We start from the raw sequence: 19,865 nt of genomic DNA on the forward strand, positions 1-19,865 counted from the left end.
CAGCATCCTAATATCCCACTATCTGGATTTTCTAGTCAGCTTGACATTGGTTTCCTGAGGACTAAGGACTATAGTCCTTAGCTGAGATAAGGATTCATGTGGCAGTTATGCTATATCAGGATGTGAACTTGGTGGGACCAATGTTATATAGAGACCGAGTTAAATTTGTGCTCAACCTCAAGAGAACAAGGTGGAATAGGAGAGCATATAACTCTGAGGTACTGGGTGGAAATGTTCATATTCTTTATTTCTTTATCTTTGGAAAAAATATCCCTTTGTAAAAATGAGCAGATGATAAGAAGTTAAATGGAACTGGTGGATTAATACTGGAAGGAACACAACCCCTGGAAATCTGAGCCAATGACAGTAGAAAAGAAATACTCCTAAATCTTTCAGGATAGCCCAAAGATTCCTTTATGGATAGATGTAGTCAGTCACACTAGGAGAAGGAGCCAGAGTAAACTCCCTACAGTTAGAATTCATCAGATGTTGGCTGTTTAGTGTTAGATTATTTTAATCATCATACCTATTGTTCTCTTGCTTCTGTTTTCTTCAGTTTGTGTCACTTTATACAAGTTTAAAAATATTTCTGTGAGTTCCTTATATTTATCATTTTCCTCCTTCTCTTTTCACCACCCCTACCCTAATGCAGACATTCACTATCATTGCTTGGAGCAGGATAATAGTCATATTTCAGATCTTCTCCCATCCATCTTTTTTCTGCCTTGAATCCATTCTGTAGACCATCTCCAATCTGATCTTGCTGGTAGCATTGGGACGACAATTGGTGGCAAGATGGAGAACTTCCTGAACAAGCAAAAGAATCATTAGACTGAGCTTCTGGGACAAAGGACGGGAGCTTCTGGACAGCACTGAGTTCTTCGACCAGGTGGGAACTGGAGCAAGGGCTAAAGCTATGGTTTGGAGCCAGTGGATTATTCAGCCTTCAAGAAGCTGCTAAGCACTTACTAGGTGCCAGATTCTGTGTTAAAAGATGGTTTCTGGTCTTATGGATCTCACAGTCTAAGGGGGGAGACAACCTGCAAGCAGCTTTGTGTAAACATGATATAGACAGGATATGCTGGGGCCAATTAATAGAGAAGGAAAGTGCTTGAAATAAGAGGGATTAGGAAGGATTTACAACAACACAGAAGGTAGGTTTTTTAGTGAGGATTTGAAGGAAACCAATGAAGTCAGGAGGAAAAGGAAGAAGAGAGAGAGAGTTCTAAGCAGAGGGGAAACAGCCAGTGAAAATGCTCAGTGTTGGGGCAACTAGCAGTTGTAGTGGAGAGGACTGATCTTAAGTCAGAAAGACCTGAGTTCAAATATAGCTTCAGACACTTGGTATCTGTGTGACTCTAGGCAAGTCACTTAATCCAGATTGCCTCCCCCCAGCTCAGAGCTGGGAAGACACCAGTGTCGCTAGATCTGAGGTTTTTCATAAGGGAGCAAACCTGGTCTTTCACTGATTTATGAATTGGGCATTTGTATATGCAAGTGTGTATGGACAGATGCAACATACATGTGTATGTATGCATATGTGTATATATGTATGTATGGGGCAGCTAGGTGATGCAGTATATAGAGCACTACCCCTGGAATCAGGAAGACCTGAGTTCAAATTCAGCTGCAGATACTTATTGTATGCTGTATGAGCCTGGGTAAATCAATTTGCTCTGTTTGCCTCAGTTTCCTCATCTGTAAAATGAGCCAGAGAAGACGATGAGTAATCATTCTAGTATTTTTGCCAGTGTCACTGGCTCTGAGGTTTTTCATAAGGGAGCAAACCTGGTCCTTCCCTGATTTGTGAGCTGGGTGGACAATGGAGGTCTCAGAGAAGGAAGATGGCTACATCAATCATGAGTTATATCCTGGCCAATTTAGTTATATAAGTCTTGAGGACTGTTAAAATTTTGGGGATGGTGAAACATGATGTGAGAACTTGTTTGGCACTCTAGCTCCTCTTAATTCTTTCTCTTTTTGGAGAGAGCTCAGAAAAATAGTACTATAATTTTGGAGGATTTTAAAAAGTTTTTGGAAAAGGTGACGCTTGTTAGAAGGATGTTCTAGAAATCCTAAATATTTCCTCTTAACCTGAGTAATACCACAAGTCTGGAAATGACTATGAAGGGCCATGGGCAGATGGGGCTCCCTGGAGGGAATGTGATGTTTTACCTTTAATGGAGAGGAATCTTGGCAGTGCTTTGGAGCAGTAGGATATCTAATTCATATCCTATAGCTAATAATTTTTTTGTTTAAAAATAATTTATTATTTTTCATACCCCTTCTGTTGCATTGAATCCTTTCTTGTAACAAAGAAAAATATGTACTCAAAGGCCAATGAATAGAAACAACAAATGTCAGTGTTTGCCCCATTTCTACATCTCTAGTCTCCACTTCTCTACTGAGAGGGGGGAATACATATTTTATCAGTTTTCTAGGACCAACATTTATTAAGATTCATTGAATTTGATTAGTTTTTTCTTAATGTTATTTATATTATTTTAATCATCATATGTCCTGTTCTCTGAACTCTGCTTTTTTTTTAAATAAAGCTTTTATTTTCAAAATATATACATAATTTTAAGCATCCACTCTGGCAAAACTTTGTGTTCCAAATATTTTTTCTTCTCTCCTTCCCCCTTCCTCCTCCCTTAGAGGGCAAGTAATCTAATATAGGTTAAACATGAGCAATTCTTCTATACATATTTCCACATTTATCATGCTACATAAGAAAAATCAGCACAAAAAGGGAAAAAAATGAGAAAGAAAACCAAAAAAGCAAGCAAACAACAACAAAAAGTGAAAATGCTATGTTGTGATCCACACTCCATCCCCACAATCTTCTATCTCGATCCAGATGCCTCTCTCCATCACAAGACCATTGGAACTGGCCTGGATCACTTCATTGTTGAAAAGAGCTACATCCATCACAATTGATCATCCTATAATTTTGCTCTTGCTGTGGACAATGTTCTCCTGATTCTACTTACTTCCCTTAACACCATTCCTGTAAGTCTCTCCAAACGTCTCTGAAATCAACCAGCTGACCATTTCTTATAGAATAATAATATTTCATGACATTCATATACCATAACTTTATTCAGCCATTCTCCAACTGATGGGCGTCCACTCAGTTTTCAGTTCCTTGTCACTACAAAAAGCTCTGCCATGAACATTTTTGCACGTGTGGGTCCTTTTCCCTGTTTTATGATCTTTTTGGGATACAGACCCAGTAGAGACACTGCTGGATCAAAGGGTCTGCACAATTTGATAGCCCTTTGGGTATATTCTTTAGAATGCTTCACTTCATACAAATCTATCATTTCTATTCATTCCTCATATGTATCAATTCTTATGGCCCAGTGATATTCCATTACATCTGGATACTGTGATTCATTCAGCTGTTCTCCAGGAGTTGGAGAGGACGTGTAATAGAAATACTTTGGAGAGATATTGGATTATGTTTAGACATTCCAGTCTGCTGACTACATGGTGAATAGGAGGCTGTTTGATTGGCTGTGGAGGCATTCCTATTTGTTTTCTAGTTTTTTTTTTTTTTTTTGCTCCCACAAAGAGCTATGAAAAAAGTTTTTTATGGAAAAAACCCATTAAGTGACCTGTGGCATGCGCCAGGTAACAGGATCACGTTCTTTGCATAATTCTCAGTTGTTTTCCTCACTATTTTTGGACCAATTTATAGCTTTATCAGGAGTATATTAGTGTGCTTATCTTCCTACAATCTCTCCAATATTAACTATTGCCATTATGACTGAAATGAGTTCAAGCTTTGGAGCAGTTTTAATGAACATTTCTCTTATTAATTATAGATTATAATAGATATTATCATTGGTAATATTAACATTGTTATTGAGATATAGTTTTTGTTCAGGGAAAACTAGTACTTCTGGTACTAGGGCTGCTGGCCCTTTTCAGAGGTACTTCCACCTTTGGTGTCTACCTGATTCATCTGACTCTCACATGACTACAAGTTCAATATGCAGGGGCCACACTCTGGTAAACCATTTTTGTTCAGGGAAAACTAGTACTTTTGGTTACTAGGGATGTTGATCCTTTTCAGAAGTACTTCCACCTTTGGTGTCTACCTGATTCACTTGACTCTCACCTGACTACAAGAAGTTCAATATGCAGGGGCCACACTCTGGTAAACCATTTTTGTAGATAGGTTAAACCAGGTTGAGGGTAATCAAGGGAGTTCAAACACATTGGTGAGTTAGGAGAGTGTCTGCCCCAAGTTTATAAAGAATTCTGCCCTGGTTGAATGGGCAAATGAGAACAATTTGCTCCAATAGCCACAAAAGCAGCTGAAACAGATGCTGTAGAGTGCTTAGAGCTTGGTTAGATATTGAAGACCCTAAGGTCATTTATTGCAGCTCAAGCCATTTTGATTCTGTTCTGCTACTGGTCATTGATGACTCTGGAAGAGAGAGGTCAATAATTTTATGCAATTCTGCTTCACTGAAATCCAATTTATGCATGAATCAAAAGACATCATCCATACTATTTCTGCCATTTTTTCACATGGACTATTTGTGCACGATGTGCACATCCCAAACTTTAATAGGGTCTATTTGTGGATTACCTGTGGCAAAGCATTCCAAGCTCCTATTGGTTTGATCACCCGTGATCAGACACACTGTAACTTGACTCTGACATAATAATATCATTTTGGTCCTCTTTGAGAATGAAGGACAACAACCAATCAAAATATAATTATTCTCTTTTTCTTCTCTTATAATTTCTTTCCATGGTTGTTCATCATTTTTATTTCTTTGAAAAATAGTACCCTCGGATGACTTATCTATTGTGAAATGGTTCATACATACATATATGTATCTATTGGCACATACATATGCCAATTTCCATTATTCCTTAGAGATCAGACTTTTATCAAATGTAATTAATGCAAAAATTTTCCCTCGTTCGATAGTTTCTCTTTTTATTATGGCTGCATTGATTTTATTCATGCTATAGCTCCTAAACCATAAGTGACTGAACTTGTCTATTTTATCTTTTATCATCACTTAGATTTAGTCTTTTGACTCTTCTGCTCAAAATCCTTCACTGTTTACAGAGTGATTTTGAAAGAAAACATATTGATCAATTCAATGATTAATTGACTTCAGAAGACAAATGATGGGGAAGTGGTGGAATGAGATACATGTTTTCAGGCATGACCTTTGAATGACATTCAAGGCTTTCCCAATCTCTCTTCTTCAGGCTTGTATTATATCGCTCCCCTCCAGTTTTTTTATGGTGCGGGCAAATAGACATTTATTGTTTTCCTGTTCCCCCTCAAGGGTAGGGTAACAGTTCTGGAGTCAGGAAGATTTGAGTTCAAATCTGACCTTAGATACTTATAAGCTGTGGAAAGTCACCATCCAGTTTGCCTCAGTTTTCTCATGTTGTAAAATGAGCTGGAAAAGGAAATGGAATCCTACTGTAGCATGCCAGGAAAACCCTAAAAGAGGTCACAGAGAGTCAGACATGACTGAAAAATGACTTGATAATAAAACTCTTTCTCAATATACATTCTGGAGCTAATTGCTTCACAAATTTCCCTCGTGGTATTCCATGGCTTTGAGTATTATCTGTCTCTCTAGCTTTCTCCATTCCCCAGTAGGTGGTGTAGTGGACAGATCACTGGATCTGGAGTCAAGGACACCCGAGTTCAATATCTGTCCCAGACAACCGGCTGATCCTGGGCAAGTTACTTAACATCTATTTGCCTCAGTTGTCTCATTTGCAAAATGGGGACATTGATAGCATCTACCTCTCCGAATTGGTGTAAGGATCAAATGAGGTAATATTTGTAAAGTCCCTGGCACATAGTAATTACTTATATAAATGTTTCCTTCCTTCCTTCGTTCCTTCGTTCCTTCTCCTTCGTTCCTTCCCCTTCCTTCTTTCCTTCCTTCCTTCCTTCCTTCCTTCCTTCCTTCCTTCCTTCCTTCCTTCCTTCCTTCCTTCCTTCCTCTCTAATTTTTTAAAGTTCTTTAAGGTAAAACTCAAATGTCACATTTTGGGGTATGTTTCTTCCTCATATAAAGCCATGATTATTTATCCCTTGCTTCCTACCCTGGCCTTACATAGCATTTGTTTTGCACTTATCTATTATTTGGTCCTCAAATTAATCATCTGAATATTTTTCAACTAAGGTATAAGGTACTTATTTGGAGTCAGGAAAACCTGAGTTCATATCTGGCCTCTGACACTTACTGGTTTCATGACTCTCGTTAAATCACTTCACCTCTATTTGTCTCAGTTTTCACATTTGTAAAATGAGGGTAATCATAGCACCCAAATCCTGGGGTTGTTAGGAAGACCAAATGAAATGATATTTATAAAGTGCTTTGCAAATCTTAAATTGCTATCTAAACACTACCTACAAAATAATTATTAAAATAATACTATTATTAATTACTAAAATATTATGATTATATTAATATGTTCTTGTCAGTATTAATATTGACATTAGTAAAATAATATCATATGATATGATAATTGCTGTATTAATATATCAATATAATATACTATTATTTCTTCCTTGTCAAAAAACAAAAGAGAGGTTCCTAGTGGACACAAGTTGGTAGTATCATGTGACAAACAAGATTTGAAGGAGGGAAATGGCATAAAGGATGCCATTAAGAGAGATTTTTGAGCAGAAAGAAAGGTGAGCTGATCATAAGGTGATAGCAAAAGCTGAACAATATTCATTCCAGGGGTTCCATCAATATTGTACAATATCAGGAGATCTGGAAGACGCTCCCAGATTACTGGAAGATTTACAGGTAGACATAGACAAGTATTTCAAAGGATTAGAAGGTACAGATGGGTTATGATCTGGGTCGGAGGGGGTACAAACACTTATGAGCTCCCAATCCAATCCAGTGTATGTATTCATTTACTGGACTCTAAACTCTGTGAGGAAAGTACCCTACGATTCCAAGATCTGGCCAATGCTCAGGGCCCTGATGATTCTTGATAAATGTTAATTTCATGGAATTGATTATGGATGATAGGAATAGAACTGAGAGTTGGAAGGGCCCTTAGAAGTCATAAAATTCAACCTCATATTTTACAGATGAGGAAACTGAGACACAAAGAATTTAAATGACTTTCTCACTGTCACATAAGTTTATAGTTTCATAGATTTAGAGCCAGAAGATTTTAGGATTCAATGGATCTTTGCTAAGGATCGCAGTGACCCTGTGAAGTGAGATTTGACTTTCTGACTCAAAGTCTGGGTCCTTCTCTATTATGCTATGTTGTCTCATCTGGAGTTACATCATTAACGGAGCCTATACATCACAGAACTGTGGAATAATAGAAGTGATAGGGACTTCAGTGGTCACTTAGTCCAATCTAGATCTAAATCTCTTCTACAACATTCTAGCCTTTACAGTAAAAGTGGCACAGAAAATAGAGTGTGGGACATGGAATCAGGAAAAACTGAGTTCAAATTTTACCTCAGAGACTTACTAGCTATCTGAGTCTGTTAGAATCTAATCAAGTCACTTAGTCTGCCTCAGTTTCCTTATCTGTAAATGGAATGATAATAGTACTTACTGGCATGTACTGGCATGGCTTGAGTGTAGACTCTATAGAGAGCAGAAAAGAGAAAGAAAACTAAAAGTGGTAGGGAGGAGCAGGCTATGAAATGCTTTATTTTATTTTTTCTAGGTTTTACATGTATATTCATTTATTAAATATATATTTCCATATGAGAAAGGATGGAAGAGTAAAATCAGAACAAAAGAGAAAAACCATGAGAAGGGGGAAAAAAAGGTGAGCTACTTTCTGTCTCCATAGATCTCTCTTTGGTTGCAAATGGCTTTTTCTATTCAAAATTTATTGGACCACTGAATTGTTGAAAAGAATTAAGTTTATCATAGTTGATCATCACACAATCTTGTTGTTGCTGTGTTTTTCTGTTCTACTTCCTTCACTCAGCATCAGTTCATGTAAATCTTTGTGAAAGACTTTAAATACCAAATATACCAAAAGATGTCATTCTTAGGTAAATTTTTTTCAATTGAATTAATAAATAATTAATAAACAAACAATTAATTAAAATATTTTATTGATTTTTTTTACATCACTGTTACCTCTCAATACCTATCCCCCACCCCTTTCCCAATTGTCAAAACTATATCTTGTAAAAAAAAAAAAAGGCCTCGTTAAACAAGATTGACCAATGTATTGACTAGATCTGGAGATGTAGGCTTCAATCCATACCTGTAATGTACCAGTTTTCTATCAAGGGGAGGAAGGCGTGCTTCATCATTTGTTTTCTCAAATCAAGATTAGTTCCTGCACTCATCAAGGCTCTATTTTTTCCTTTGTTGTTTGGGCAAGTTTTCTTTGACATTAAGCCCAAGTACCAAGACTAAGGTTTCTTTTGCTTAATCTTTGACTTATTGTTGCCTAGAATGGACTCACTCAATAAGCATTTATTAAATGCCTACTGTATTACAAGTCAACAAATGTATTGGTTATTACTATGCATCAGCACTGTATTAAGCCCTGGGGAATACAAAGACAAGCAAAAGAACTCCCTGCCTTAGCATGTCACTACTGTTCATGGAGTTTTCTTGAATGAAGTTTTATTATGCTATTATATACCATAGGGAATTTTGCTACCTGGTGCAGGGATCTTGTGGTAATCGAAAGCCAGCATCAGAAAGAGCCGAAGCGTCTACCAACCCCCTCAACTCCAAGCCGATCATGATCCAGTACCAGAAACCAACAATTGGGCATGGGAAACAGAATTGTATTTTAAGATATAGGACTCACCTCTGTTACATACTTGCATGCATACAAAAATGATATATTTCTTTTTGTTGTTGTTCTGGATTTTAATGGTGAGGAGGAATTATTGGTATGAAAATTCCCTTTAATAGTGAGGGGAGTACAAGGGATATAGATTTTAAACTCATCTGTGACATAGTCTCCCCCTCTCAAGTTTTATTGAGCTTCTTTTAAAAATTTCATGTCACTTCCAAATAGTCATTGGACGGAGAACCAGACTTGAAGTCAGCAAGACTCATCTTCCTGAGTTCAAATGCAGTCTCATTCACGTACTCGTGTGACCCTGGGCAAATCACTTAACCCTGTTTATCTCAGATGCCTCATCTGTAAAATGAGTTGGAGAAGAAAATGGCAAACACTTCAGTATCTTTGCCAAGAAACCCCCAAATAGAGTCAATAAAATATGGGACATGACTGAAATGACTTCTCTTATTAAAAAAAAAGTTCTTTGGATGGGTTCTATTCTTATTTTCCATTCTCAATTTCTTGCAAATTCTCTTGTAAATAAAGGAGTGAGGGTCAGCAAAACACAGCAGCCCATTCACTAGCTGAAAATGTACCCCTCATTTGCTCAGAGACCAAAGCATGTTTCATTATCAGATCTCTTCTTATGAATAAATATTTCTAGAGTGTCAGCTGGTTTTGCTAGCATCCCATGGGGGAGCATCTCCACTGACCCTTGTTCTGACCCATTTCATGCCATGTGGCCACCTGTGCTCTTGTCATGATTAGTGATCACACTGATTAATAGTAATAATTATTGAGGTGCATAAGTGCAGCACATTACAGATCTTTATGGACTTTTTTTTGGTAAATAACATTTTACTTTTTCCAATTACATATAAAGACAATGTCAACACTTATTTTAATAAGATTTTGTATTCAAATTTTTCTCCCTTCCTCATTTTCCAGGTAACAACCTAATACTTTTACAATGTATTGATTAATTTTGCTGACTTTGGGACTTCCACCCCCTCACCCTGAACAAATACTATTTGTCATATGGAATGACTCAGCAGGGGTCCTCAAGCTTTTTAAATAGGGGGCCAGTTCACTGTCCCTCAGACTGTTGGAGGGCCAGACTAGAGTAAAAACAAAAACTTTGTTTTGTGGGCCTTTAAAGAAAGAAACTCCATAGCCCTGGATGAGGGGGATAAACGTCCTCAGCTGCTGCATCTGGCCCTTGGGCTGTAGTTTAAGGACCCCTGTAGGCTAGAGGAAGGGTAGGGGTGACACATAAGATAATATGATGATGTAAGAATTGTAATTGTAGCTAGCATTTATATAGTACTTTTAGGTTTTTCAAATTGCTTCATAATATCTCATTTTATTCTTAATATAACCACGGGAAGCAAGTGTTATTATTATTTTTTCCCCTCCTTCATTTACAGATGAGTAAACTGAGGCTGACACAGGATCACAAAGCTGTGTGAGGCTGATTCCGAACTGAGATTTTTCTGGCTCCATGGCCACTATTTTTTATCCATTGTACTACCCAGCTATCTCTGATTAAAGTTACTTTTAAAAACTTTTATTTTTGAAAGTTCTGAAGTTTTCTTAGTGTTTTTCTCTATGTTATTTTGCCCAGCTGATTGGTTCCTAGTGGGTTTCTTATAACTTAGAGAACAATGAATACTTGGGGCTTTGAAAGGTTGAGTGATTTGTCCTTAGTTTCCATTGATTTGAAGGAACTATTCATAATTAACAGATCCTTAAAGAGTTTGTACTCAGCAGTTAAGCATTTTGCTGAGAGTCCTAAAGGCAGCCTGTCAGAAGTAAAACTCAGGTTTTCCTAATTCCAAAGTCCATCCTCCAGCCAAGATGGCAGACTCTCTGTCATCTGACATTTATCCAGTATTTTATAACTTAGAGAGGCAGGGTTACATAGTGGATAGGAAGCTGGCCATAAAGCCAGGAAGACACATACTAACTGTGTGACTCTGGCCAAGTCGCTTTGCTTTTAATTACTTCTTTAGGTTAGACTATAAATTGAAAAAACAGAGTGAACCTGCCTAGGAAGATGGAGTTTTCTTACCTGGGAGATCCCTGCAGCTAACATTTATATTAAATGCAACTTAAAAAGTTGCAAAACATTTTACTTATATTAGCTCAGATGATGCTTACAACAACCATGTGAGATAGGCGCTAGTGTTATTCCCATTTTGTGGATGAGGAAACTGAGATCAATGAAATCACAGATCTAGTTAGTCCCTGTCTTTATCTTTTAAAGTTTGTGAAAAACAAACAAACAAACAAACCTCTAGATATGTTATCTCCATTGAGTGTTAGCCCAACCCTAAGAGGCAAAACCCAAAGGGACAGGGTACTATCATCCCCATAGTATAGATGAGAAAACCGATGATCAGAAAATTTAAATGATTTGCTTAGGGTCACACAGTTTGTATAATTCAGAAGCAGGATGTGCATTCAAATCTTCCTGATTTGGTACTTCTTGAATTAATTCACGTTTCTTCCACTTCCTCTCACTGGGCAATGGTTTCAATAGCTGAAAAATGAGGGGACTAATCCAGGTCCCATTTGGATATTGAAAATTATAATAGAAAAAAGTGGAATCTGGGACTGAGATCATTTAAATTAATCCTTCTCTCTAAAGAAAGCTTTATCTCGACCATTCAAACAAATGGAGGGCTATCTTCTATTGCACCCATTAAAGGGAAGGGAAATTCGTTCCCTTTACACTTCATTGCTCACTTCATCTCCCTCTTTCATTCATGGTTTTCCTTGCCTAATCCAAGTTTCTCCTGTAGTTAATTTAAGGTTTTTTTCCTCTTTTTAATGTTCAGAATGAGAGTTCTCCAGCTTCGGGGAAAAGAGCCAAGGTTCAAGGAGCCCTGATAGGCTGGAGACAACAGGACTGGGTATTGGTGAAGTACTTTCTCCCTCATTAGATTGTATGCTCACTGAGGGCAGGAACAGTCCCTTTTTGTATGCTCAGTGCTTGGCACAGTAGGGTAGAAAGGTGGTGAAGTGAATAGAATGGGGGGAGGACTGGAGTCAGGAAGACTCCTCTTTGTAAATTTAAATCCAGCCTCAGACATTTCCTAGCTGTGTGATCCTGAGCAAGTCCTTTCTCCTTGTCTGCCTCAGTTTCCTCATTTGTAAAATGAGCTGGAGAAGAAAATGGCAAGCCTCTCCAGTGTCTCTGGCAAGAAAACTCCAATTGGGGTCATAAAGAGGCAGACATGATTGAACAGTAACAACATGGTGCTTAGCACAGATTGATGTGGTGGAAATGGAGTCAACGTAGTATCTAAAGAGACTGCAAATTCTGACTCTTGGGACTAGGAGTACAGCAGAGCAGATAAAAGACCTAGCCTTGAAATCAGGAAGACCTGGGTTCAAATCCTGCCCAATCTGACACATTGATCTGTGAGATCCTTGGCAAGTCACTTAATCTCTTTTTTGTTCTTAGATCATTCTCTCAAGAGTATAAATTAATTTGAATTGCTGATTCGTATCTGAGGAGGAAAATTTCATACTAGGAGTTCCTTACACTGATGAGCTCCTGGGCATATGTGTGAGAGAGGGAGGAAAGGAGAGAGAGAAAGAGAGAGAATGAGAAGGAGGGAAGGAGAGAGAGACAGAGAGAGATGGAGAAACAGAGAAAGAAAGAGACAGAGACAGAGAAACAAACACAGAGAGACAGACAGAGACAGACAAAGACAGAGAGCAGAGACACAGATAGAGAGCCAGAATCAGAGACAAAGACAAATAGAGAGAATGACAGACAGAAACAGACAGAGCAGAGAGAGACAGAGATAGATGAGAGAGAGAGAGAAGGGAAGGGAAGGGAAGAAAGAAAAAGGCAGAGAGAGAGAAAAACAGACAAGACTGAGAGACAGACAGAAGAGAGAGACAGAAACAGAAGAAAGAGAAAGGCAGAGGGAGAGAGAGACAGACAGAGAGACAAACAGAGAGAGACAGACAAACAGAGAGATGGAGAGACAAACAGAAAGACAAGGGAGACACAGACAAAGACAGAGAGAAGAAAAGAGAAGGGAAGAAAGAGAAAGGCAGAGGGAGAGAGAGAAAGAGAGAGAATTTTAAAAACCACAAGGAGAAAATTCGCTTGGTTTGAGGCATTAAATAAGAATTTGTAGGTTCTAGGAAATATCTTAAACAACACATATCTCAACTGCTTCATTTTTACAGATCAGGAAACTGAGTTCCAGAGAGGAGGGATGTCTTTTCCAAGGTCATGGGGAAGTACAGGTAGTAAGTGGTTCCACATTTGAATTGGGGCCCTCTCCTCTGGCTTCAGGCCAGTCCTATTTCTTTCCCTCGCTCCTCTCAGTCACCTTCTGGAACTGTCCTCCATTGCTGAAAATCTCTCGGCTGGGCAGAGTGGGAAAAGGGGGACAGTGAGGGTTTAGCTCTGGAGACTGCTGGGGTGGAGAATGTCTTTCTTTGGTAGGAAGAGATGCTCGGGTGGGAAGCCTGGTACAGCCTCTCTGCTGCCCACTCTGGGGTCTTTCTCAAAGAGGGTACGGTTACTTGCTTCCCGCCCCAAGCTGAGCAGAAGAGGCAATCTCTGCCTTCTATGAATTTATATCCCAAGGTCCAAATCCAGCCACTTTTCTCTGCTAAGTCCATAGAATTTAGAGACCTCAGGGATCTCTTACTTTTCAGAGGAGGAAACTGAGACCCAGAGAAGGATCATAGTTTGGTCAGGGAAGGGATCTTAGAGGCTATCTAGATTAATTCCCACCTTCCCCTTCCTCATTTCACAAATGAGGAAACTGAGTCTTACAGCTATAAAGTGGCTTGTCCAGAATCACACAGAGATACAATTGGATATTTCTTTGGATTTGAATTCAGGGGTTTTTTTAGACCCTGCGTTGCTTCTCTTCCCATGAGCACTCTCACCCCTGGATTTTCTAAAGCCCCTAATCCAACCTCCCCCCTTCTCCCGCCCCAGTTCCCAGTTTCTGTCCTCCCACCCTCACCCTCCCACCTCATCCACCCACTCCCATCCTGCCGCATCCCTTGTTCCCCTCTCCTAGCCCGGTGCACTTTGCGCGCTGCTTTAGGGCTGAAGTCCAAAGTTCAGTACCTTGCTAAGCACAGGGATAAATATGAACCTTGGAGAATTTCCCTAGCTCCAATGTAAACAGAGAGCCAAGGGGCCCTGAATCACCGGCGGGCTAGGACAGGGGTGTGGGTGGGGGGGCCATAGGGCTTGGTAAGTGAGGTTTTGGGGGGAATCGGAAGGGAGGAAGGGCAGCTTGTTTCTGTTCTTTGGAGGACAGGTTGGCCGGCCATGCTTTGAGGAAGCCTAAGGATCTGGGCAGGTGGTGGTAGCGTGGCCCACTGGCCTCCATTCTGGAGCCATGGTCTCCCAGCTAAGCCAGTTACAGACAGAGCTCTTGGCTGCTCTATTGGAATCAGGACTGACCAAGGAAACCCTGATCCGGGCCTTGAGTGAGACAGGACCCTATGACCTGACGGGAGAGACCTCTGTGGACAAGAGGGAGCCCTGTGGCAGTGAGCTGGCTGAGCTCCCCAATGGGCTGGGAGAACCACGGGGGTCTGAGGATGACACGGACGATGAGGGGGAGGATTTCACACCCCCTATCCTGAAGGAGCTGGAGAACCTCAGCCCAGAGGAGGCAGCCCACCAGAAGGCTGTGGTGGAGACGCTCTTACAGTAAGGCACCTTTCCCCCCTCTGGCATGGTCCTAGGGTCCACTTCCTCCACCCTGCTTGCCCTGCCTTAGCGTTGTCCCTGTTCTCTCCCCAGCAGTGGGATGGGATCTGCTCTGACTTACAATTGCTGTATATGGTCTTCATCAGCTTGGTGGGGGGACTTTGGAGGAGCCGGAGGGTCCGGGCTTAGAACCCAAGCTTGGCTTGAAACTTAGAGGGAGAAGAGGCAAATGGAACTGGGAAATCTCACTCGGAGTCTTCCCCGAGAGAACTTGGAAAGTGTGTGTGTGTGTGTGTGTGAAGTGGGTATTTCTAAGAACTGGAACCATTTTATCCTGAAATCCAAAAAAAAAAAATTCCTTGGGGACACCCCCCACCTTGAATCCCCGTGCTCCCCAGTTGAGTGAACATCTGAGTATAGTGAGGGAAGCCTGGGTGCAGAAGGGGGGGTAGTGGTAGTGATGGGGAACTGGGAAACTCTTCTGAGTTTAGGAATAGGCAGACTTGGAAAGGAGGTCAAGTACCCCATCAGTCAAGGAAAGATCTGAGGAGTTCATTCTTACCTCAGGGCAGATGGATTCCTAGGGTCAAAGCTGATGCCTCCTCCCGCTTCCTCTGCCCTTATAGTATCCCCTCCCCCCAAGCAATGGCGACTTTTCCTCTTCTTCCTTGCCATCCCTACCTGATCAGCTTCCTTCATCTGCTACATCCCATCTCTCTGGCTCCCCATCCCTGGAAGTGTGTGGGACCTGGGGCTGGGCTGCTCCCCCCTCCCCAGCCAGGTTTGCCTGGTTACTAATTATCTAAGGGGCTTTATTATTTCTCTCCCTCTCTCTCTCCCTCTCTTTCTCTCTCTCTCTCTCTCTCTTTTTTTTTTTTTTATAAATTTATAAACTGAAAAGTTCCTGATAAGCCATGTGATCATTAACTTCTGATAATTGTGTCCTGGGGAAGACATGGCCAGACATCTGGCTCCAAAGGCCTTGGGCAGATTTCCCAGAGGGAAGGAAAGAGGGGGTGGTAATAGAGGGGGCACTGGGGGCTCCAGAAGCCTTCTGCTAGCGTTCTAGCTTTTCCTATTTGAAGAGCATGGGGTCCAGGAACTTGGGGAATCAGCCTTCTCCCAACCAAAACTTTTAGATATTCTCCCTAAATTGGTTCCAATGGGAATTGGGGCTGAAATATTGACCTGAGCAAAGACCCTCCCTTCTGTCCAAGGTCCTGAATCTGGGGGTAGGGGGGAAATGGGTGGAGATGGGGGAGAGACTTATAGTTGGAGACCGGGTTCTGTACAACGACCCTCCATTTAAGACTGTTCTTGGATGAAAGGTGGCTAGGTAGGGAATTGACTCTGACCATCTGGGTCAGGGTCAGAGAAATATTTGTTCTGTGTGTGGAGTCTTTCTCTCTGTACACACACACACACACACACACACACACACACACACACACACATCTCCAGGGGGAAGACCTTTTACCCATGTGCCCAAAGGACCAACTTTAGGAATCTAAGAGAAGGATTTCTGGGCCTCTGAGGGGGCTTGGGATGGGGAACCTGAAGATAATTTGGTGTGGAGGGAAGAGCATGGGAGGAGGCACCTGCGGACCAAACCAGACTTCTAGTTTTGGCGCTACCACTCGCTTTCTATGGGGCTTTAGGCAAATTTCTGCTCTGCTCAGGGCATCGGTTATTGTTTTTCCCTCAACCCCATAAAATCCAAGGGTTGGACTAGGTGATCTCTCGGTGGCCTCCCAGTTCTGACTCTCCATGCCTGAAAGGGGCCCCCTGACTTGGCAGGGAAGCTATGGGGCAAAGGGTAGATTCTACCGAGCAGGGGGGAGGGGCAGAAAGGCACAACGTCCAGGTCTAGAGAGAGGGTGGAAAGGGAGGGGGGAAGAGTGGGGAGTGGAGCTCCTGGTTAAGGCTAGGCCAACCCTGCTGGGGAGCCTGGGATGGGTATCGAGGCCCCAAGGAAGGGACCATCCCTCCCTCCCTCACCAGGGGCCATTCTTACCTGGGTGGGGCCTCCGCCAGTCAGCAGCCTGCTGGGGGGTTTCAGTGAAGCGCCCCATGGGGAGGGGAGTCATCTGAGAATATCACAAGTTGAAGTCCAACTACTGGGCCATCCTGGAATGGAGCAAGGGGACCTGAGACTTGAGAGGAAGAAAGAGGGAAAGAAAGGAGAAGGGCGGATGTAGGTGCTGGAAGTAAAGGGAAAGGAAAAAGGGGACGAGAAGAGGAAGGGGAAAGAAGGCTAAAAGGAGGATAGCAAGAGGAGGTGAGGAGTAAGGCCCAGAGAAAGGCGAAGAAGGAGCTGAGGAGCCCCGTTGAGGCCCAAGTGTGGCAGCCAGGCTCGGGGATTGGGCTTTCTTTAATGCTAACAGGTTGTTATTTGCTTTCCATTTAAATTTGAGATGTTGCTATAAATTATCAACCAGACTCTTGTTCCTGCTGGAGTTTATAACTAACTACCTGGGTTACTTATTGTTCAGGTAACAAAAGGGAGGTGAAAAACGCCCTTCAAAAAAGGGGGGGCCTCCATCCTGAGGGAAGGGGGAGGTGGGGGGGAGGAGAAGGAAGGGCAGCCTTAGGTAGAGGGCAGAGGCCAAGGGCCAGGACCAGGAGGATCCAAGGCCAAGACGATGCAGGCCCCATATATAGGGATTGTCTGAGCTGCCTGAGGCCAGGTCGCTGTTCTTGACTTGAGTGTGGTCCAACTCATTAGTTCATGGTGGATCCCTCTATTGGGAAGATCATTTGGAATCTGTTAGGGAGGATGCCAGAGTCAAGGGGATATGGCGTTCAGGGCACAGTCCAGGCCTGAGACTGGCTGCTTAAGTGGGGAGCCAGGCTTTCTCTCCTTAGGAGTCCTTGCCTGGAACGAGAGATTCTCCGACTCACAAGAACTCACTTAATTCAGGGAGCCCCAACTCTTTTGAAAAGGAGGATTCATTTTTTTTTTTCATATCAAAAACCTAGACTTCAGCATGATAGTGGTGGATTATCTTTTCTTTTTAAATTAATAAGCATTTATTTTCCCCTCTTCCCCTCAATAGAAAAAAAACCAAGCTTTTGTAACAAATCTTCACAGTCAAATAAAATAAATTTCCCCTTTATACTTGCCTCATTAAAAAATGCATATTGATTCCACTGGAGGTGGGTAGTCTGGGCCATTATCAGTCTTCTGAAGACATGATAGTAGTGGTTCTCTTGGAGTGTAAGTAAGCTCCTTGAGGGTAGAGATTGTGATATTTTCATATCTCCACTACCTGGCATATGGTTTATATGTGGGATTTCATCATTATGGCACATGTTAGTAGGTGTTTAATAAATGCTTATTGGATCGAATGGAATCACATCAACTTGGTTTGTTTGAACCCTACCTGAATATAAGAATCATTCCTGACAAAAGGTCATCCATCTTCTGCTCAAATCATTCATGTTATTTATTAAGCTCCTACTGCGTACCATGTGGTGTGCTAGACAATGTGATGTGGTATACAAGATCTTTAGATAGCATCGGAACTGGACTCTTGTCTCACTGCTAATGTTAATTCATAGTCTGACTTTAAACAAGTGACCTTAATTGGATTTCATTTTCCTTATCTGTAAAAGGAGGGGACTGGGTTCCTTGGCTCCCCCCAGGCCTAACATTGTAGGTTTTATGTATAGCTAGCAGTTATATATTTCTTTTTAAAAACATAAAGTGACTTACAAATATTGAGCCAGCTGATGGCTTGGTGGAGAGAGTGCAAAAAAAAAAACCCATACAATAAAACCCTAAAGAACTCTGTTTGCCTCAGTTTCCCCAGTTGTAAAATAAGGATAGCAATAGTATCTACCTCATAGGGTTGTTCTGAAGATCAAATGAGATAATATTTGTAAAAAGAGCTTAGCACAGTGAGTGACATATAGCAAGTGCTTATTCTCTCCTTCCCCCTATCTCATTTGGTTCTCACAAGAACTGAAGGTATTATTGTTTTCCTCACTTTACAAATGAGGAAACTGAGACAGAAAGAAATCAAGTGACTTGCACAGGATTACATGGCTAGGAAGTTTCTAAGGCAGGATTTGAATTTTGTTTTGCCAAACTCTATCCACCTTGCTGCCCTGGTGGGATTAGAGTAGACAAAACTGGTTTAGGAGGTGTCCCAATGAGAAGCCAAGCTTGCTAGCATTTCTTGTGCCCTTCCCCCTCTTCGAAGCAGCTCCAAACCTAGCACGTACCTGTGTTCACCAAGAAGCAAGATCTCGAATGGCCGGACAGACGAAGGTGGAGAGAGGGTCAGCAGGTGGACTCCAGAGCAGCTAAATTGAGACCTGATCTAAAATCTCTTGTTCTAGGGAGTTAGTTATTCCCTGAAACTCTCCCCAAGCTTCTCTTAAGATCCTTTCTTCCTTAGCAAGAATCATAGAATAGGAGGTCTAGAGCTGGAATCAGTCAATTATTAATTATTTTTTAGTGATAATAATCATTAACATTTACATAGTGTTTCAAAGTTTGCAAGGCACTTTATGTAGATTATTTTCGGCACCTACTATGGGCTAAGCACTGTGTTAAATACTAGGGCAATAGACATAAAAGTGAAATCATCCCTGCCCAATTGGGAGACAATGTATACACATATGGGTGTAGACCAAATAGTTACAAGGTAGTTCAGGGGAGAAGGAGTTTCTGCCTTATTGGGGATACAATGTGTACAAATATGGGTACAGGCCAAATAGCTACAAGATAGTTCAGGGGGAGGTTATGCCTTATGGGGATACAATGTGTACACATATAGATATAGACCAAATAGCTACAAAGTAGTTGAGAGAGTGGGGGAGGTTATGCCTTATGGGGATACAATGTGTACATATATGGGTATACACAAATAGTTACTAGGTAGTGTTGGAGGGAGATTATGCCTTATGGGGATACAATCTGTACACATATGGGTATAGACCAAATAGCTACAAGGTAGTTCAGGGGGAGGTTATGCCTTATGGGGATACAATGTGTACACATATGGATATAGACCAAATAGCCACAAAGTAGTTAAGAGGGTGGGGGAGGTTATGCCTTATGGGGATACAATATGTACATATATGGGTATACACAAGTAGCTACAAGGTAGTTCTGGGGGGAGGTTATGCTTTATCGGGATACAATGTGTACACATATGGGTATAGACCAAGTAGCTACAAGGTGATTCTAGGGGTAAGGGAGTGCACAGGGAAAGTGTTGACAGATGAGAAAGCGCCACACATAGGAAAGCCCTTAAAAGAAGTAAGGGCTCCCCCAAGGCAGTGGGAGTGCTTTTCAAGTATGGGGGTTAGCCAGTGGAAATACAAGCATAGACATAGAAGTCAGAGGCCATCTAGT

The 19,865-nt window shown here is 41.4% G+C and overlaps 1 protein-coding gene and 1 long non-coding RNA gene across 4 annotated transcripts in view; one reads left to right on the plus strand and one right to left on the minus strand.

Annotated features, from left to right (window-relative positions):
- Positions 1 to 496: 496 nt before the first annotated feature.
- On the minus strand, positions 497 to 18,712 carry LOC127545572 (uncharacterized). Of its 3 annotated transcripts, none has more exons than XR_007949690.1 (3): positions 16,515 to 16,972; positions 5,370 to 5,482; positions 497 to 807 (listed from the first exon to the last, which is right to left on the minus strand). It is a non-coding gene; the product is annotated as an uncharacterized LOC127545572 (long non-coding RNA). The 3 variants fall into 3 exon arrangements; XR_007949689.1 differs by lacking the exon at positions 497 to 807 and adding an exon at positions 1,781 to 3,948 and having other exon boundaries at positions 4,094 to 5,482; positions 16,515 to 18,712; XR_007949688.1 differs by lacking the exon at positions 5,370 to 5,482 and having other exon boundaries at positions 16,515 to 18,712.
- The window catches only part of HNF1A (HNF1 homeobox A), a 32,826-nt gene continuing 26,945 nt past the window's right edge, over positions 13,985 to 19,865 (plus strand). Inside the window, exon 1 of the mRNA XM_051972955.1 lies at positions 13,985 to 14,500. Coding sequence (XP_051828915.1) covers positions 14,184 to 14,500 — 317 coding nt within the window. The 5' untranslated portion in view covers positions 13,985 to 14,183. The remainder of the gene's footprint in view (positions 14,501 to 19,865) is intronic.

This window comes from Antechinus flavipes, chromosome 1 (assembly GCF_016432865.1).
Source record: "Antechinus flavipes isolate AdamAnt ecotype Samford, QLD, Australia chromosome 1, AdamAnt_v2, whole genome shotgun sequence".
Taxonomy (NCBI): Eukaryota; Metazoa; Chordata; class Mammalia; order Dasyuromorphia; family Dasyuridae; genus Antechinus; species Antechinus flavipes.